General features: G+C 44.6%; 1 protein-coding gene across 1 annotated transcript in view; it reads right to left on the reverse strand.

The window, feature by feature from the left end:
• The window catches only part of Kiaa1549 (KIAA1549 ortholog), a 103726-nt gene that overhangs the window by 46179 nt on the left and 36006 nt on the right, over positions 1-21541 (reverse strand). Inside the window, exons 2-7 of the mRNA XM_069996876.1 lie at positions 12833-15499; positions 10898-10986; positions 9278-9455; positions 7494-7624; positions 4680-4863; positions 2412-2471 (exon numbers count right to left, since the gene is read on the reverse strand). Of these exons, the coding sequence (XP_069852977.1) occupies positions 2412-2471; positions 4680-4863; positions 7494-7624; positions 9278-9455; positions 10898-10986; positions 12833-15499 (3309 nt within the window). The remainder of the gene's footprint in view (positions 1-2411; positions 2472-4679; positions 4864-7493; positions 7625-9277; positions 9456-10897; positions 10987-12832; positions 15500-21541) is intronic.

Consider the following 21541-nt stretch of genomic DNA (forward strand, 5'->3'; position numbering starts at 1 on the left):
CCTAGCTATTCAGGAGGCTGAGATCTGAGGACTGAGGTTCACAATCAGACTGAGCAGATAAATTCTAGGCACTCATCTCCAATCAGCCAGCAAAAAGCCAGAAGTGGGGCTGGGAAGGTGGCTCAGTGGTAGAGCGCTTGCCTTGCATGCTCGAGGCCCTGGGTTCGATTCCTCAGCACCACATAAGCAAAAAGAAAAAAGCTGGAAGTGGCGCTGTGGCTCATAGTGGTAGAGCGCTAGCCTTGAGCTGAAGAGCTGAGGGACAGCGCCCAGGCCCAGAGTTCAGGCCCCACGACCGGACCCAAAAAAAAAAAAAAAAGCCAGAAGTGAAGATGTGGCCAGCTTTGAGTATAAAAGTCAAGCAAGAACTCAAGGCCCAGCCAGGCTCTGGTGGCTTCCACTTGTAATCCTAGCTACTCAGGAGACTGAGATCTGAGGATCAGGATTCAAAGCTAGCCAAGTGGGGCTGGGAATGTGGCTTAGTGGTAGAGTGCTTGCCTAGCATGCATGAAACCCTGGGTTCGACTCCTCAGTACCACATACACAAAGAAAAATCCAGAAGTGGTGCTATGGCTCAAGTGGTAGAGTGCTAGCCTTGAGCAAAAGAAGCTCAGGGGCCTGAGTTCAAACCCCAGGACTGGCAAAAAAAAAAAAGCTAGCCAGGCAGAAAAGTTGGGGGACTCATCTCCAATTAACCAGCAAAAGCTAGAAGTGGAGCTCAAATGGTAGAGGACCAACCTTGAGGACAAAAGTTCAGGGACAGCACCCAGATCCTGAGTTCAAGACCTATACCAGAACCAAAAATGGGGTTCAGGGGATTATGTTAAAATATGCTAGGAGGCAATATTAAGAGGCAATATTAAAAGTGGACCAAACAATTGGCTGGGGAAAAGAAGGGCTAGAGAATTGACACTCTGAGTCTAGGTCAAAAGTCCCAGGAACTCAGCCATGAATGAGCTGAATGAGATGAAGGATGCCCACACAACATCAAACACGTGATCTACCTGCGCTTATCTCAAAACTTCTGAAAATAGCAGGAGTTCCTCTTTGGTCTTAAGAATTGGATTCACCCATTAACTGGAAGAAAGAGAATCTGCCTGTCTTCTCTTATCTGCATTGAACAAGATTATCTAGACAATCAGTTTATCAGCTGGGTCCAGAACAGGTTTCAATCCTTGCAACCTTGGCCAAGTCACTTAATCACCTTGAAGGCTAGAACCTGCGGCCCCAAGAGAAGAGGTGTGAACCCGTCCATGGAATGTAGTGAAGAACCTCCAGGGCCTGAGAAGCCCAGAAATGGTGACTGTAGCTCTATTCTGGTGAGCGGTGGCTGAGCAAGGTGTAGTTGGGAGGAGGGGGCTATTTGGATCAGGTTAGAAAGCCATTTTTAATCAGGCATCTGTGGCTCATGCCTGTAATCCTAGCTACTCAGGAGTATGAGAACTGGGGATCACAGTTCCAAGTCAGCCTGGCCAAAAAAAAAAAGGCCTTGAGACTTTATCTCCAATTAACCAGCAAAAAGGGAACTAGAGGCATGGCTCAAGTGGCAGAGCAACCCTATGAGTGGAAAAAGCCAAGCGAGAATGCAAGGCCCCGAGTTCAACCACCAGTAATGGCACCAAATCAAAAAAGCCTGTTTATTTTGCAGTGTTCTCAGAGGGCTAAAAAAAAAAGCCTCTGCTAGCCACGCCAGCCCACCATCCTGCAGCTTACTGCCCAAGGGAGGATCTTTCCTGTTTTAGACAAGTCAACCACAATTGCTTAAAGGGAGGAGGAAAAGGGAGAAGGCCAAGCTCAGTATCCTGCAGACACCGCCCAAGAGAGGGCTTTGCCTGTTTCAAACACACCAATAAGGGAGGAGAAAAAAGAAGGGGTAGGAGCTACAGCCCAGGAACACTCATTCTTCTGAATGGCCTCCACTTTTCCCTCTGTTAAATAAACTCTTTGTTACCTTACTATATACTGTAACTGCCCTCTCTGTTCCCGGCCTTTCCTTCTATACTGCTGGAGTAGGAGAACCCACCCCCCACGCTCCCGCACAAGTTCTTGCTCCATGTGTGTGATCGAGGCCCCCACGCTACCTTACTTGTCTTTATAAAACCAAACAAATAACATTCAAGAAAAATGTTATCCACCTCCAGTGCTGGGCCAGGAGACAGCTGATTCATTAGATCATGTCCTAGACTTGAAGGAAGAATTCTAAAGAAGGTCAATCTTTTTTTTTTTTGGTGCCATAACTCAGTGGGATGCATTCCCACAGCCCAATTTGAATCTCTTTCTCATTCATTCTTTGCCAAGATTTAAAGTACATTTTGCCCTGAATTTAGAAAACAGGAAGGGTGTGTCCTCAATACGCCTGCACAGACTTCTTACTCTTCCAGTTCCCAAAATATTACCAAAGTTAAACATACCTGTTCTGACCCAAGAAGACTTCAATAATTGAGACAAGTTGAGCTGTGGGTACTGGAAAGCTGCAAGAGAGTCAGGAGGGGAGAAACATCTGTAAGACACACATCTGTATCGGTCAGAAAGGCAAGTGTCCCAGGAAGCACTGGGTAAATTACAATGCATGCTTTGACCTTCCCTTGCTATTGCACTCTTGAATTTGGCCAGCAAAATACCAGATGAATATAAAGACACAGACAGCAGTTGCTAAGGGTGCTTGTCTCCAGGACAACAGCAGGTAGAGGAAAGAAAGGGCCCATCCCAGCCCCATCACGGATTTGGCTTCCCAAAGAGATCATCCACTCCCTAATTCTCCCACAAATAGCAGTGCTCCAGAGCAAAGTGCTCACATACTGCACTTTCAGAACTCTGGGTTTCCCAGTCATTCATAACTCAGGGCAAGTGACCTCAGCTCCTGATTTGTCCCAGCACAATCCTGTTTGCATCTGTATAGTCCTGGTCTTACACACTGTGCAGAAATAAAAGTTGGTACCTGTAAATAACAGCCTTATTCCTAGCTACTGCTAGGCTTTACAGATTATTCTTCATAATCAACAATAAAGGCCACACAGTGGCTCCATTTTGACAAAAATTTGCCTTTTTTTTTTTTTTGACTTGACTTCAACTCCAGAATCTTTTTTTTTTTTTTTTTTTTTGGTAGGTCACGGGGCCTGAACTCTGGGGCTAGGAACTGTCCATCAGCTCTTCAGCTCAAGGCTAGCGCTCTACCACTTGAGCCACAGCACCATTTCCAGCTTCTTCTGCTTATATGGTACTTAGGAATCAAACCCAGGGCCTCATGCATTCAAGGCCAAGTACTCTACCACTGAGCCACCTTCCCAGCCCAGAATCTGCTATCTTTTAAAGTAAACTTTCCCCCATTCTTCTCAACTATCTCCATTTGCACTGGGAATCTAATGGCCTAAGCCAGGAAGAAAGGGTTTGTTTTCATTTCATTTTGTTTTTGTTTTAGTCAGTACAGAGTAAAATCCACTCTTTTTGACATCCAGCATTAGGGAGTGTGCTAAATGTATAGTCACAAAATCCACCACAATGAAGATACAGGATAATTCATAGCACCCAAACACCTTTGAATGCTCTTCTATAGTCAAACCTCCCTCCCTGTTTACACTGACAGCCACATATCTATTCCCAATCTCCATATTTTGCCTTTTCTAGAATTAGCATTGTGTGTGTGTGTTGCACGCACTTTGAGCAAAAAAATTGAAAATTATTTACAATTAACCCCTGGTAACTAATTGTAAATAATAGTGTCATGGACTTTCCGCCTGGGCTGGCTTTGAACCACAATCCTCAGATCTCAGCTTCCTGAGTAGCTACGATTATAAGATTATAGGCATGAGCTACCAGCATCCAGCTAGAATTGGCGTACTTTTAAACAATATCCCATTTGCCTTGAGGGAAAAAACAGAAGCTAGTAATGCAACTCAGTAAGGGAGCTCTTGCCTAGCATCCACCAGACTCTGGTAGGATCTGCAGAACTGCAACACAAGCAAGGCACAGAGCATGCCGCTCTGGCTGAAATGTGAGAAGTTCCAATTTGATCTGATTTATGCTGATGTTCCATCAAGTAGTTCCTCTGGAAAAAGGGGCTCAGTGAAACTACTTCCCATGACAGAATAAAGGCATCACACGCTTGTCTACATCTATAGATGCTCACTCAAGGCAGAGCTCCAAGATAAACTATGGACTCTGGGTGGTGATGAGTGAGCCCATATGGGTTCACCAGCCACAATTAATGGCCCGCTCTAGTGCTGGACGCTGAGATGGGGGATGCTGTGGGGGTCGGGAGAAGGAAAAGGGGGACATTTCAGTACCTCTAGATTCCAGATGCTGTAAACCTGAAATTGCTTCAAATCAAATCCCTCTATAAAATTAAAAATGGGCTGGGAATTAGTGGCTCCTGTCTACCATCCTAGTTACTGTCTACATCCTAGCCACCCCAGGCAGAAAAGTCCGTGAGACTCTTCTCTCCAAATAGCCATCAAAAAGCTGGAAATGGAGCTGTGGTTTAAGCGGTAGAGCTCCAGCCTTGAGCAAAAAAAGGCTAAAGGAGGACATGAGGCCCTGAGTTCAAGCCCCCGTACCATCATACACATACACGTACACACACACACACACACACACAAATTTTAAAAAAATTTTAAAAGAGATCCTCCATCAAAAATACCCACCGCCACTTCCCCAGCTCCTCCAAGGAGCTCAGTACTCACGCTCTGCAATCTGCAGCACTGGGTACCCCAGATAGAAGCTGAACTCCACCACACTCAGGTTCCTGAGCAGCTCGCTCACCTCTGACCCATTCAAAAATCCTTGTGTGCCTCTAACAGCAAAGATAATATTCACTGGGCCCCGCCGAGGAGCCATCCTCGAAGAACCAACAGTCACGTTCAAGATCTGGAGTTTAAAAAAAAAGTCAGAAGTTTTTAGAATAAATTTAAACATTCAGCTGAAAACAACTGAAATTGACTAAGGTTTCTCTCATACAGGTTCTCTCCTCCTCGGTTTTCTTTTTTCTTTTCTTTTTTTGGCAGGGGGAGGGGGGAGGGTGGTACCAGTACCAGGACTTGAACTTAGGGCCTGAGTACTGTCTCTTAACTTATTCACTCAAAACTAGCACTTTACCACATGAACCACAGCTTCACTTCAGGCTTCTTAGTGGCTCATTGGAGATAAGAGTCTCAGCCTGCTGGAGGTGAGCAATGGCTTTGAGCCATAATCCTCAGATCTCAGCCTCTTAAGTAGCTAGGATTATAGATGTGAGTCACCAGTGCCTGGTGAGATTAAAAAAAAAAAACTGTTTTTTAAAGGAAGAATAACTGTCTTTCTAACTTGGTTCCTTCCTGCAGCATTTCCCCCCAGTGTTTTTTGCATGAAATGCTGAGCTGACCTTGTGGATTTCTTTCCCTTCAGCCTCTGTCACCCATCCCAAATCCCACTGAATCAACAATAAGGAGACTAAAGCTCTGATGGTGCAATAGGGAGAGAATCATATTGAAACAAGAAGGAAAGAAACCAATACCCAGCAAACACACAGGTACACACAGGCACACACCAAAAGCTGAGCTGGGAGTCACCGTTTCCCCAGGGGACCTGGAGAGGCCCCATGGGGGAGAGCAGAGGACCAGAGACCAAAAGTAGCTATGGAACAAGAATTAGACTAATCAATTAAAAGCCTGAATCCCAAAGAGCCAAGTTCATTGCCTTTCTCCTCTTCTGCTCCTAATGGCTACATCCAGGTGCTAGCAGCCACCCCAACTCCCAGAATAGCCTGGAGAACTGGATCCTAAGAGAAGAGTCACTGCCCCAGGGGAATAAAAGGCTTCAAACCCTATGGCAAGAAAGAGAGAAAGGCAATAATAACTCAAGTGCATACCAGGTCATGCAAAAGACAAAGCAGGACTGCAAATGAAAGGAAAAGAGGCTTTTTCATAACACACACCCTCTCCCTCACCCTCTCCCCCAACCCCTCAAACAGAAGGGGAAAAGTGGACCAACTTCCAAAATAAATCTGGTTCTTCATCCCTAACAAACAAACAACTACCAACAATAGTCTCCAGACACTTAATGGAAAACTAGCTGCATAAAAGCAAGGGACAGAAGTCAATACAGTTGCAGAGAAAACTGACATAATGTAGGCAATAACAGGCAAATTCAAAAACCCTAACTCATGACCTCAGAGACTCTGAAGGTGATCCTATATTATCTCAGGAAAGGAGCAAAGATGAATGAGGGGAAAAATGACTACTAAAAAAAAAAACTCAGTAGAGAGATTGAATAATCTCACAGACACCATGATAGACTGAATTAGTGACTGCAAAGATGCAGTTTAGGGAAATCTGTAAAAACAAAGAATTGAAAGATAAGTAAAATATGAAGAACTAAGAAACATGAAAGTGCATGCAGGAAGAGTCTAGTTAATTTATAATCCAGAAAGAAAAGAGTCTGGAAGAGGGAAAAATAAAAGATCAAAGAAATAGCCAGGCACCAGTGGCTCATGCCTATAATCCTAGGTACGCAGGAGGCTGAGATCTGAGGATCGTGGTTCAAAGCCAGCCTGGACAGGAAAGTTCATGAGACTCTAATTTCCAATAAATCACCAGAAAACCAGAAGAGGTGCTGTGGCTCAAGTGGTAGAGCACTAGCCTTGAGCTGAAGAGCTCAAGGACAGTACCCAGGCCCAGAGTTCAAGCCCTATGACTGACAAAATAAAAAAATAAATAAAAAGACCAAAGAAATACAGAAATATCAGCAGTTTGCACACAATATCTGCAGCCAGTTCTTTGAAGAGAATCTTTTTCTATGTTTAGGCTGTGTCCCACAACATTTCTACAATACAGGTGGAACATGCCTAATCTAAAAACCTTATCAGTTCCAAACTGGAACCTCAGCAGAGCAACAGTGAGCATGCTCAAAGCCAGGCGCTAGAACCTCATGGCTGTAATCCTACCTACTCAGGAGGCTGACATCTGAGGATCGAAGTTCAAAGCCAGCCTAAGCAGGAAAGTCCAAGAGTGGACCACAAAAGCTCACGGACAGCATCCAGGCCCTGAGTCCAAGCTCTAGTACACAACACACACACACACACACACACACACACACACACAGTTTTGGATTCTGAGTCATTTCAGATTCTTTGATTAGAGAAGCTTAACCACTCAGGTATCTACAAATATTCTGAAATCCCAAAACTCCCAATTCTGATCCTAAAAACACTTCAGATAAGGCATAATCAACTTCCATGAAAACCATAGTCCTCTTCTGCCAGCTGTTTAGCCTGAATACTATTAACTCTCCTGTATGAGGTCTCCTGTGGTCAGCTCATCATATCTGAGCTCTCTGGTCATCAGCTACTCACGCACTGCTTCCAGCGCTACACAGTCCCTTTGTGTTATCTAGACTCTGCAGCACAGGATGCGATCAACCCTGGTCCACACCAACTGGGCTTTTTCCACTGGAGGGGATGAGGAGCAATAAGACATTATGGAAGAAGTCTTCCTGTTGTGTTGTGGGCAAGATCCTTTTACCTGCACCGTGAGGTTGTAGGGGGCTGGATGATGTTTTCTCACTTCAAAGAGCGCCGTCATCAGACCTTTCTCAATGCGCTGGGTGAAGTTGCAAAAACCAGTATCCACACTTGGAGGCACAAACTGAAGCACTGAAAAGGACAGTGATCAAAGTCTCATGAAAGAGATGCAGTTTAAGAGTTAGGAGATCAAAGTCAAGCACTGGTGGCTCACACCTGTCATCCTAGCTACTCAGGAGGCTGAGATCTGAGGATTGCAGTTCGAAGCCAGCCTGGACAGAAAAATCCCCATGAGACTCTTACCTCCAATTAACCACCAGAAAAATGAAGTGGAGTTGTGGTTCAAAGGGGCAGAATGATCCTTAGCAAAAAAAAAAAAAAGTTCAGAGATAGCCCCAGGCCCTGAGTTCAAGCCTCAGGACCAACCAAAAAATAATTTTTTTTTTTGTTAAAGAATTAAGAGATGAAGACAGGTAAAAATATCTAAATCAACAATTTCATCCATAGTATGGGGCTGACCACGATGAAACATTATTTCTTTCTTTCAGATAAATCTTTTAAAATATGCATTTAATTAACTCCCAGTAATTGTATATATTGACGGGGATGTGTGACATTTCAATACATGTATACAATATGTAACAATCAGCCGGGCACTGATGGCTTACATCTATAATCCTTGTTAATCAGAAGGCTGAGATCTGACAATCACAGTTTGAAGCTAGCCTGGGAAGGAAGTCTTTGAGACTCTTAACTCCAATTAGCCAAAAAAAGCCCTAAGTGGAGCTGTGGCTCAAGTGGTAGAGAACTCATCTTGAGTCAAAAAGTTCAGGGACAGCACCCAGGTACAGTGTTCAAGCCCCAGGACCAGCACACACATGAAAAAGTTTTCCTTTCAGGACATAGCATCCTGTTCTGTGGTCAGTGATGATATCCTTACTGGCAAGAAGGATAGCACTTTTGAAGAAAAGGCAAAATACAAAGATGGGGAACAGATGTATGTCTAACGGTCCTTAAAATTTCAAGGTTTAGGCTGAATTTTTTCTTTTTTTTATTTGCCAGGCCTGGAGCTTGAACTCAGGGCCTGGGCCCTGTCCCTGAGCTTCTTTTGCTCAAGGCTAGCACTCTACCACTTGAGCCACAGCACCACTTCCGGCTTTTTGGGTTTCATGCATGCTAGGCAAGCACTCTACCACTGAGCCATCTTTCCAGCTGAAAACTTAAGAGTAATGATATGGTCTCTGAGAGTCAGTGTAGAACAATGTGACATGGGCTGTAACCATAATGTGCCTGGGAAAGAGCTGAAAATGGATGAAAGTCTATGGTGTGTACCCGGGAGGGTCATTAAACTACTCCTTCTGCTTTTATGTTTTAGGGTTTTTTTTTCCATTACTACCAAGTTTTCTTAAAATTAAGTAATAGAGCCAGGTATGGCAGCGCATGCCTGACCCGGCAGGCTAAAGCAGGAGGATCATTCAAGTTCTAATCCATCCCAGAAAGTACAGCAACACATCTCAAAACAAAGGGAGGTAGGGGGAAAACAAAGGAGGAGGTAACAATGCTCAAGAGGAAATGGACTCATTACCTTACTCATGTAAATGTAAACCTTCTGTACAGTATCTTTACAATAAAAATTTTTTAAAAATAAATGGAAGGATGGATAGATGGATTAACAGATGGACAGACAGACTAGTACATTTTAAAAACAATACCCAATCTCTTAAAAATTAAGAAACAAAATTCTGCCTACTAATCAAAACCACCGTACTCAGTGATCTCTCTCACCTGTTTGAACTTGGAACCTGGACTCGGGCACAAGGAAGGAAGGTCTCACAGACAGGATTAAAGGAGTTTGGTCTCGGACAAGTTTACTATTGATGAGGACATTAATAACTGATATTGCCGTGTAAACAAAAGGTCCAGATGTTACCAGGAATGTGAAGTCAGGGAATAGTTCATACACCTAAGGAAAGAAGACATTAAAGATAACTCAAACTTAAAGGAAGTTGTGCTGAATAGAAAAATAATAAATTAGGTAAAAGAAAGTATCAGTACTTGAAGTAAAAGAGTAAATGATACATAATCAAGATTTAATTTTATCTATTCCTTTTATATTCTTCTCAAAACCATGTGGAGGAGCAAGGAGAAAACTGAATAATGAGCTATGGAAAAATCAATACGTTTGCTATACTTAAACCACACAGAAAAGAGAACTCATTCTATTGAGTATCACTGTCCAAAATAAACAGAATGGGAGCCCCCTATGCAATAGTAAGAATTCCAGCGGATACATTAAAAACATAAAGACAGGTGAACTTAAACTTGAAATATTTCAGTTCATCTAATATATCTGAAACATCATTTAAACATGGAGTCAATTCAAAAAATTATTAGCAGCTGAGTGCTGGTGGCTCACACCTGTAACCCTAGCTACTCAGGAGGTTGAGATCTAAGGATTCCAGTTCTAAGCTAGCCAGGTAAATAAATGTGACATCTGATTGGTTATCTCCAAATAACCAATAAAAAGACAGAAGTAGAGATGCATGCAGCTCAAGTGGTAGAACTCCAACTTGAGTAAAAAAGCTAAGTGAGCAAGCTAGGCCCTGGAATTCAAGCTCCAGTAGACACACACACACACACACACACACACACACACACACACACACACACACACACACACACACACACACACACACACACACACACACACACACACACACACACACACACACACACACACACACACACACACACACACACACACACACACACACGTATCAGTGACTGACTAGAGTATAGAGTATATAACTCAGTAGTTGAGTGCTCGCCTATGCACAAAGTACTGCAAAAACATCCCCAGCACTGCAAAAACCAAAAACAAAACAAAGCACTTCTTTGTGGGACATGCCTTTTCTCTGCATTTCCGAAAGGTGCTGTGTAGCAACCTCAGTGCACCTGAGCCCACAGCCACGCATGGCTGGAGTGGGCCTAGCTCGGGAACTCCTCTGGGCGCAGGCTCCCATCATGGGGTCCAGTATAAACAATGCAGAACTCCATTTCTCTCACTGGTGTGCAGAAAGATATGTGGACTCAAACCTGAGTCCTATCATGGAAATCAAGGGAAGCAAAACCATTTAGGTCCTCATCCCAAACCATATTCTCTGGATTGAGAGACTTTGGTTCCAGCTCTGCCAACACATAATCCCCCTCCATTAGACAAAACCAGAGCCTGTCTGAGATCAGGACAGTCTCCCCTGATAGAATGATGCTTGCTGGAGATGGAGAGGATGGCAAGTGAACCAGGGAGGTATAATACAGAGGAAAGAGAGTAACTGGACAGCTGGGGCCACCTGTTGCCACATCCAGACTGTCCAACGTGAGACCCCTCGAGCCTCAGAGACTCACCTTTAGCTCCACTGCCCTGCTGAAGTGGATCCTCAGCACTTCCTTAATTGATGTGATGATGTACTCCTGCACCGCCCGACGGGCCAGCACTGCAAATGAAATCCAACCACCACATGTGTTTTAGTGCCACGATGAAGAAGGATGGTATCCTGCTTCTGGACCACAGAGTGACGCCATGGCGTATTTTGTAACACAAGACCCACACTAACCACAGCAGAAGAGTCCAAGCTGGCCAATACTGGAAGGAACAGCTGTGGGGACTGGGGACTTGAAGATGCCAGGTAAGCAAGCCCAGCATGAGCACAAAGTCTCTGACCCTGGTGCCTCAGATCAGGAAGCAGCTGCTGTAACCCAGCCAGGAGACAAAATGCTCCCGGTTCCCATTTTCCTCTTACAGTTGTCCAGCTGTGTACAATCCCCCAGAGCCGACAGTAGAGAGGGAGACCTCCAGACCACACTTACCCCTCACTAAATGACCATGGTCATATGACTCCCTCAAAGCCCATCATGAACTAACTCTGGTCTCCAACTGAGCTCCATAGAAAGAGTAACAGGAGCATGGCTCAAGTAGTAGAGCACCTAAGTCCAATTTCCCCAGTACCACATGCACACAAATCACTTCAAACCCCTCTCTGAACTCACTGACAGAAAACTACTAAAAAATGAGAAACAGACCTGAGAGACAGTGGCTCACACCTATAATCTTAGCTATTCAGGAAGCTGAGAGCTGAGGATATGGTTTGAAGCTAGGCTGGGCAAGAAAGTCCATGAGACGCTTATCTCCAGTTAACCATCAAACTCCAGAAGTAAAGCTGTGACTCAAGTAGAAGAGTGCTAGCCTCGGGACTGGGAAGGTGGCTCAGTGGTAGAGTGCTTGCCTTGCATGCATGAGGCCCTGGGTTTGATTCCTCAGTACCATATAAACAGAAAAAGCTATAAGAGGTGCTGTGAGCTCAAGTGGTAGAACGCTAGTCTTGAGCTGAAGAGCTGAGGGACAGCGCCCAGGCCCAGAGTTCAAGCCTCACAACCAACAACAACAACAACAAAAAGAGTGCCAACCTTGAATGAAAAAGCTCAGGGACAGTGCACAGACCTGGAGTTCAAGCCCCATGCCCAAAGAGAGAGAGAAGAGAGAAAAATAAAGAAAGGAGAAATCAAGTATCCTAGAGACAAAATTATATAGAAAAGCAAAAGAATAGTAAGTTAATAAAAGAAATTCTAAGGGTTGTCCTAATTCAATTGCCAACTCTCTAGTTGAATTAAATAAGAATGTTTTTCACTTCAATCATGTCAAAACCGTAGGAAAATTTTCTATGGCTCATTAAAATCTCTTATTTGTCCTTATTGCAACTACAAACTAACATGCAATATTTTGTGTATACCTAGATGCCATGTTCAAACTAAACACTTTTTTTTTTGTCAATCGTGAGGCTTGAACTCAGGTCCTGGGCACTGTTCCTGAGCTTTGTCACTCAAAGCTAGTACCCTACCACTTTGAGACACTGCTCCACTTCTGGTTTTCTGGTGGTTAATTGGAGATAAGAGTCTCACAAACTTTCTTTCCCAGGCTGCCTTCAAACTGTGATCCTCAGATCTCAGCCTCCTGAGTAGCTAGGATCACAGGTGTAAGCCACCATCTCCTGGCCCGACTAAACATTTTACATGCATACATGCATATCTTTATAATAACATCATGAATGCAAATCTTTACAATAAGGCCATGCAGCAGATGTCACTTTCATCCTTGGAAGACAGAGGAATAGGCTAGGTAACTGGAGAGTTCACAGAAGGCAGGCAGAGGAGAAGGATCACTATGGGAGGTTCTGTGAGACCACTGTTTGCACTCCTAGCTATAATGGTCTGCCCCAGAAGGCCTTCACATGAGCATCTTAGCAAGACCTCCTACCCCACAGAGATGAGGAGACGCAGTCTTACCAGTCGTGATCAAGTAAGCGTCCGGAACTGTAATATCACAAACATACGGTGGCTTGGTGGTAACCAGTGTTGGGATCCCCACTGTTGCTTCAGGAATGGAGGTGGTCCAGGGACCGAAGGATGGCAGAGGAGGGGCTACACTGCTCCCCTCGGGGTTCTCACTTACACGATCACTGTTGGGGCCAGTGTCCACTGCATCCTCTATGGCAACAGTGGTACTGGGCGTGCTTGGCGCAGGGGAGGAATTTGGAAAGAAATCTGTGGGTGTGGAGGATGGACGCATGGGGACTGTCTCTGTAGGCAGAGGGGAGGGACTCAACTCAGGAACCAATGAGGAGACAGATGACAGGGTCACATGGGTCAACAACTCTGTACTGCTGGGAATAACTTTGGAGGAGGGGGAGCCCAATGTGTGCGCATCTGTAGTGTGGATATGGCTATTGGAAGGTGTCAAAGTTGAGGATAGAAAAGACTCCATAAAAATGGGTGTCCAATGGGAAGAAGGAGACATGGGCAGGAAGTAAGTCTCGGTAGAAGAGAGGTCGAGAACAGGCTTAGAGCCAGTGGCGGGCACGAATGTGATGAGTTCAGATTCGTGGGGCATGAGAGGAAACTCAAAAGTGGAGGTAGTTTCAGTAAAAGCTGAGGTAAAATGAGCATCTGACTCCATTGGCAAATTGGTCGATGCTTTGGTGAACTTGAGAGAGTCCCAGGGGGAGCTTGAGAGTAATGGCGATGCGGCAGAGAGGTTCCATAGAAAAGTGACTGTGTTGAAAGCCACCTCTGAACTTGGCCAGGGCTGAAGAGACTCCAGGTTTGAGGAATTCAGAACAGAAAGTGGAGATGACTGCGAGCTGACAGACAATGCAAGAGTCTCAACCAGGGTGGGGGAGGTCTGCAACTTGAAGGTGGAAAGATCACTTGACATCCCAGAGGGAGAAGCAAGACCCTCTGAAGTAGAAGGGCCTGGGCTGCTGAGCTCCAGGGGTGGGGTTGAATAAAAGCCCGATCCATGTTCAAAAACACTGGTAGATTCTTGGTCAGACATATGTATAGACTCCACTAAGCCAACCAAACTATAAGAGGTCAGCGGGGTTGGGTCTCTGCCAGCATTTGATGGAGTATTTTGGTTGGACGTGACTGAGAAAAACAAGTCAAGGGAAATACTCGGGACCACAGAGGGGAACACAGTTGTCACACTGAATGGTGTCTCTTGGGCCTGGGTGACAGAGGAAGAATCCAAAGCAGGATCGGGTGATGGGGAGAAGCGGTCATGGAGAGGGGACCCCTGGGTGGTGGTAACAGTGTCCATATCCACCCTAGCTGACATGCCCGAGCTTGAGTCTAAGATGTCCACAGATCTGGAAGAAAGGGACAGAACAGGCCTGGAGGGGAAAAGTGTATTAAACTCTTGAGGATTTTCTTCAAATGCAGAGAGCTCTGCACCCACACTGCTCCACGGAGAGTGGCTTCGGTCCACCATGGCTGTGGTCATGGTCTCTGGCTCATCTCCTGACCCCAGGTCTTTCCCTGTAAGACTCGTGGCCAGACCTGGCTGAGGTGACATCTCAGCACAAGACGTGCACCAAGTGTGCGGTCGGAGAGCGGCCACTGGGCTCAAGACACACGTGTCATCCACACAAGGGGAGACCACAGAACTGCCAGGCAGTTCAGATGCGTCACCAGCACTGCTGGAAAGGAAGGGGCTGTGGGACACACCCGCTGACTGGCTAGCAGAGGACACAAATGCCAAAGAGTCTGAAAATAAAGCAAAAGGTATGCTGCTCAGAGCAGGGGCTGTCCGCGACACAGTTACAGTGGGGTACACTTTTGGAGGGGTGGTTTCTTCTAGACGTTGACTCCAAGCAGAGGTCCTAGACGGATACCGATCTGTGCTCGTGGCCAGGACATCTTCTAGAGGCGGCGAGACCTCCCTTGGGGGGACAGATGGCTGTTGAGTCATGCCATCGCCTGACGGCTGAGGCATCAAAGATGAGATGCTAAAAAGGAGAGTTGCTGCCTCCTCCATTACTGAAGCTGAAAATTCTGGCAAAGTCCTACTTGATAACTGGCTGTGAATTTCAGGAGTAGGATAAAGCACCACATTCCTACTAGGAGTTGGCATGAAGCCCTCGGAGGTGGGAAAAGCTGACCCAAAAGTGTTGAAGTGACTGGAGGATTCAGCATATGCCCCTGATGGCTGCAGTGTGTTTCGCCAGGCTGAAGTCACTTCTTCACCCAGCAGAGAAATTGTGGGTCTGGATGGGGTGAGCAGAGGCGCGGGCGTTTCCCGGGGCGGCTCTGGCGGGCTGGTGGTGAGATCCTGCAGTGGGAAAACCATCTGTGAAGTGGTCCAGGGAACCTCTGGTAGACAGTTGTCCATTTCTTCCTCATCGATGGCTACCTCGTTACTTGTCACTGAGCCATAATTCGCCACAAAGATGCTGGGATCTGCTGCACTTGGGGTCTGTGGACCATAGTTTAAAAAGGTGGTGTCCAAAACAATGGCAGATGAAGAGGAGGGCAGGAGGAGAGACCAGCTTGCCTGGGACCCCGGAGCAGTCTCTGTTAAGGCCATAAGGGCAGGGCTGCGCGCCGCACTGGTCTCCAGCAGGAACTCCACGGAGGGTGAAGAAAGGTTGTGCTGCTGTTCCAGATAGATCTCATCTAGGAAGAAAACCAAAGCTGCGTTAGCCGGGAGGCACTAAGTCGCACGGCGAACATTGTGTGACAGGCAGAAAACACACACTCACTGCAAACACCCGTTCACGAGAAAGCCCCGCGATTCGCAGTTAGAAGTTCAGCAGTGAGCTGGAAGCCAGACACTGCCAGAATCACAGACACGACAGTACCTGTAAATATTCATAAACCTGAGCAGCACCTTTACTCCAGCTTGCATACATGTGAACACATCTGCACGCTTTTTTGATGTCTTGTACTTTCTAACAACACACAGTCAGAAGACAGGAAATGCAAGGGGCTTTCCAAGGCTGTCTAGCCATTCTCTCCCACTCACCGAACACACAAAGAATGGGAGCTTAGGGAAGGTCCATAAATTAACCACACATTCACTGACTAGGGAAGATCAATAAATTACCTAAGAGAGCACCCATCCAAGGCTGCCTCAACTCCAAAGCCCATGACAAGAGCTGGCTCCTAAGAGGAATGAACCAGACGGCTCCTGATGTTCTATCCACGGTTTTCCAGCTGTGCTCCTAGCCAATTTCTGGCCCTTCCCATGCAGGCTCTAGACACCTCCCAGCCCACTTTTCACCATCCCTTGCCCCACCCCCTCCTGTCAGGCCTATACAACTATACTCTAGACAAATCCACATCCTTAGTTGTATGCTGGTGCTCATGTCTATAATCTTGGCTACTCAGAGGCTGAGATCTGAAGATCACAGTTCAAAGCCAGCCTGGGCAGGAAAGTCTGTGAGACTCTTGCATCCAATTAAATACCAAAAAGTCAGACGTGGAGCTGTGGCTCAAGGGGTAGTCAGCCTGGAGTGAAAAAGCCAGGTAAAGCTCAAGGCCTTGAGTTCAAACTCTAGTACCAGCACACACATGCATGCACATACACACACAGACACACACACACACAGACACACACAAATCATATATGTATATATATGAAATATATATATATACATACATACATATATATCTTTTGCCAAACCCACATCTACTCTGGCTTTGTGACTTGCACATTGCTGGCACCATTCTGTCTGGATTCTCCCACTGGCCCTTATAGCTCTGACCTCCTTCTTCTGACTAAAGGGGAGTTAAGAGTCCCTTCCAGTCCCATTTGTCACTGTACCTGCCGAAATTAACCAGCTCATTAGACTGTAGCGTCTCAGAAACAGGAGAGAGTAATTAATAAACATTGTTTCTGGAATGGGAATGTGGCTTAGAGGTAGAGGGCTTGCCTAGCATGCATGAAGCCCTGGGTTCAATTCCTCAGTACCACATAAACAGAAAACGCCAGAAGTGGTGCTGTGGCTCAAGTGGTAGAGTGTTAGCCTTAAACAAAAAGATGCTCAGGGACAGTTCCCAGGCCCTGAGTTCAGGGACAAGCAAAACAAACAAACCAAAAAAAAAAACAAAAAACCTATTGTTTCTCTCTTTTTCTATGCCTAGCACAGTGAATGCACAGTGTAGAAACTCAATAAATATCCACCCAGTGAATGAATAAGAGAGATATGTTGCTACTAAGTTCCAAAAGCGCTGAAGCATACAGTTATCTGCTCAGACTCTCCTAGCCTTCATCCCAGTGACAGCTACTATCTTCTCTTGTTTTTTTTTAACCAATCCTGGGGCTTGAACTCAGGGCCTAAGTGCTGTCCCTAACCTTCCTTTGCTGAAAGCTAGTGCTCTACCACTTGAACCACAGTGTCAATTTGGCTTTTTTGGGGTTTTTTGCTAATTTATTTGAGACAAGAGTCTCATGGACGTTCCTGCCCTGAATGGCTTCAAACCACGATCCTCAGATCTCAGCCTCCTGAGTAGCTAGGATTACAGGTGTGAGCCACCGGTGCCCAGCAGCCGCCAGCACTTATAAGGTACTGGCAACTCCCTTGTAGTTCAAGTAGACAAGAAGGGTCCAGCTGCTAAGGACAGCACAGGGTCCCGTCCACTTCACTGGGCAACAGTCATCTCCACTTTCACCTGTGCCAATGGGTGAACTAGTACAGGGATAATCTTTAACTTACTTCATGTTATAAAGGTGTCCTGAGTAGCAGAGGGAAATATGGGCACACGCATGCGTGCGTGAAGATGAGAGATCAGGGAACATATCTACAAGTCCAAGAATACTAGCCAACCCCCAGCAGTTAGGAGACTCCCATGGAAGAGATTCACCCTCACAGACCACAGAGTGAACCAACCCTACCTATGCCTTCATCTTGGGCTTGTAGCCTCCATACCTGAGATAATTCATCTCTGTTCTTTTGTTGTTGTTGTTGGTCGTGGGACCTGAACTCTGGGCCTGAGCACTGTCCTTCAGCTCTTCAGCTCAAGGCAAGCACTCTACCACTTGAGCCACAGCACCACTTCCGGTTTTCTAGTGGTTTATTAGAGATAGGAGTCTCACGGTCTTTCCTGACCGGGCTGGCTTTGAACCGCGATCCTCAGATCTCAGCCTCCTGAGTAGCTAGGATTACAGGTGTGAGCCACCAACACCCGGCTCATCTCTGTTCTTTAGGCAAGAGAGAGAGAGAAAGAGAGAGAATGTCTACCTCAACTTTGACTTTAGACAGCAGGTATGCAAAAAGCTTAGAACATATATGTATAGCTCAATATCATACACTAAGACCCACAATGTCTGGCAGATGCCAACATCCATTGTCCTAAAGCCAGGCATGGTGGCATGCACTTATAGTTCTGAATACTTGGGAGGCTGAGACAGAAGAATCACTTGCTTCCACATAATTAAGATTCAGCCTGGACAAGGTAACAAGATCTTATATCAAAAAAAAAAAAAAAAAGGTCCCAAGAAAAGCATACTCTCCAATCAGCACTGAAGTATTGCTATTGCTAAGGCTATAACAAATATGAGTACAGAATAGAATTTATAAAACACACAGGGAAATAAGGTATCATGAAAAAAATCAAGTCAAAAGAAATCCCCACAAATAACATCAGATCTTTAAAAAACTGTAGATATCCTAGCTACTCAGGAGGCTGAGATCTGAGGATCGAGGTTCAAAGACAGCCCGGGCAGGAGAGACCGTGAGACTCCTATCTCCAATAACCACCAGAAAAACCGGAAGTGGCGCTGTAGCTCAAGTGGTAGAGCGCTCGCCTTGCACTGAAGAGCTGAGGGACAGCGTCCAGGCCCAGAGTTCAAGCCCCACGGCTGACCAAAAAAAAACTGTAGGCTTGGTAAGAAATGTATGCATTATTCTGCCCATGTAATTGTAGCCCCTCTGTACAGTATGTTCTCAAATAAAATAAAATACAATTTAAAAAAAAAAAAAAAAAAAAAAAACTGTAGATACTGGAATTCTAGAATATATTTTTTTAAAGATACACTTAACTCATTTTAAGTAATGAGGGACCATAAACATGAGTAAAGAGCACCAGGTTATAAAAACTGGCTGGTAGTCAGGCGCCGGTGACTCACGCCTATAATCCTAGTGACTCAGGAAAATTTGAGGATCATGGTTCAAAGTCAGCCCAGGCAGGAAAGTCAGTGAGACTCTTACCTCCAATTAACTACTAGAATACCAGAAATGAAGCTGTAGTTCAAAGTAGTATAATGCTAACCTTGAGCAGAAAATCTCACCAGGTCCTGAGTTTAAGCAAAAAAAAAAAAAAAAACTGGCCAGAAATATTTGAAAACAAAGAAAATTTCGAAATGAAAAATACCATAACTAACCTGTTATAGCTCACTGTACATGTAGGACCAGCAGTTTAGATACCGCTAAAGTGAGATTTAAAAACTGAAAGATAAAACTGAAGAATTTACTCAAAATGGGAAACAGAGAAACAAATAGATGAAAACCTAACAATAGAAGCCTTAAGTCACAGCAAAGATGGGACAGTCCAATATCAACTAGATAAAAATTTTAAGAAGCCGGGCGCTGGTGACTCATACCTGTAATCCCAGCTACTCAAGAGGCTGAGACCTGAGGATCACAGTTCAAAACCAGCCAGGGCAGTAAAGTCCATAAGACTCTTATCTCCAATAAACCACTCAGAAAATCAGAAGTGATGGTGCAATTCAAGTGGTAGAGTGCTTGAAAAGCTGAGGAACATACTATTGTTTCTAACATATTTATAAGATGATTTCTTTGTTGCTTTGTATGTCCCTCCCCATGGTATAACCCCTGTTTTTACTGTATTTGATGCTGAAGGGATGGTAAGGGGAAACAAAGGAGGAGGCAACAATGCTTGATAAGAAATGTACTCATTACCTTGCCTATGTAATTGTAACCCCTCTGTACAGTATTTTCACAATTTAAAAAAAAAAAAAAGAGCCGAGGAACAGCATCCAAGCCCAGAGTTCAAGTCCCACGACTAACAAAAAAAAAAAAAAAAAATTTTAAGAAAAAAGTGAGACAAGATTCAAAGAAAGAGTGCAAAATCTTCCAAAATTAATAAGCAACATTAATTCTGTATTGTAAGAAGATCATGAACTCTCAAGCAGGGTGAATTTTTTTTTAACTTACACCCACAAACAGGAGACCACAGAAAAACAAAAATAAAGGCAAACTATAAAAGCAGCAGAGCTGGGTAAGTGATTGTAATACACAGCAGATAACTATTTTGCAGAACTAGAAGCCAGATGACAATGAATAAGAAAATGTTTGACATCTTGGATTTGACTAATCAAGAAAACACACAAAATAATAAAGTCTTAAGATTAAAAAGTGTTAACACCAAAGATATTCAAAGGACACAAAGATATCCATCAGGAAGAAGAGTAATTATCTCAGAAGAAATAGAAAATAAGTGATAAACACATAGTAATATAAATATATATAATAATGATAATATAAGTAATACAAATAAATTACACATATATGTAATTTATGAGCTTACAAAGACAAATACTATTGAATTAAAATAGTGTATGCATATAGAAGACAAAGCAACAACAGTAGAAGTATCTGAGATCCACTGTCAAGATGAAAATTGAGTTAATGTAAAATTCTGTGAACAGAATATCTTTACACAAATGTAAAGACACTAAAATTTTTGAAGTAGTCTTGGCAGGGTGCTTATAATCCTAGCTCCTAAAGAGACTGAGATCTGAGGGTTGTAGTTTGAAGCCAGCCTGGACAGAAAGGCCTCAAGACTCCATCTGCAATTAAGCAGCAAAATGCCAGGCTGAAGGTGTGGCTCAAATGGTAAAGGGCCAGCCATGAGCAGAAAAGCAGACCAAGAGCCTGAGATAGTCAAAATGTCATACATTTAAGTAGTAATAAAACCATGCTTCTGTCCAACTGTGTGTTATACAAGTTGAGAATTTGCCTATGGATAAATCATTTCATGTGTGTTTTAAAACTCTACGATGATATAATTTGTTTTGAAATATAAGAGCTGTACAGGGAGCAGGATCCCATTTTAAATGAATCCGAAACACATAAACCAGAAGAGAGCAAGAGATGAAACAGCATATAATAAGCAAGACTTAGTGGCTGATTTATGAACTGAAGGATCAGATGCAAATTGCCATTTGGTCAACCTCGCCTTAAGAGGACATAGAACAGGGACAGCAAAGGAGGTCAAAAAAACAACATAAAAAAAGTCCTCTTGACTGGAGGGAAAAAATACATAGGTACAAAAATTCCAATTGGGAAATATAAAGCTGAGATGCTTTTATTTTTTCTGCCAAACCCTAGGGGAGAAACAGGCACACCCAGGAGACAGCAGCTGCCAGGCCACAGGGAATTACTTCTGTAGTTAATTCGGGAAGAGGTTAGAAAACCCAGGTGAGACTCTCTCCGCCTAAAAGGCACCAGGGACTCTCATTTCAAGTCCTGGAGATCAATTTCCAAGCTCTAAAGCCTTGGATCACAAAAGAATGAAAGGTTCTCTCTCTCTGACGACACAGACAAGCAACAGGGGCTGGGACCAGACCTAGGCAGAGCCGTGGCACGCCAGCAAATGACGCATGGAACGCAGACGTCACCCAGCCGATCGGTGCCCTGCTCCCAGCTGACCCACAGCTGCGACCCCACTGCAAGAAGCCCTGTCAAGGTGTCT

This window comes from Dipodomys merriami, unplaced genomic scaffold, assembly GCF_024711535.1.
Source record: "Dipodomys merriami isolate MVZ:Mamm:240054 unplaced genomic scaffold, mDipMer1.0.p SCAF_5, whole genome shotgun sequence".
NCBI lineage: Eukaryota > Metazoa > Chordata > Mammalia > Rodentia > Heteromyidae > Dipodomys > Dipodomys merriami.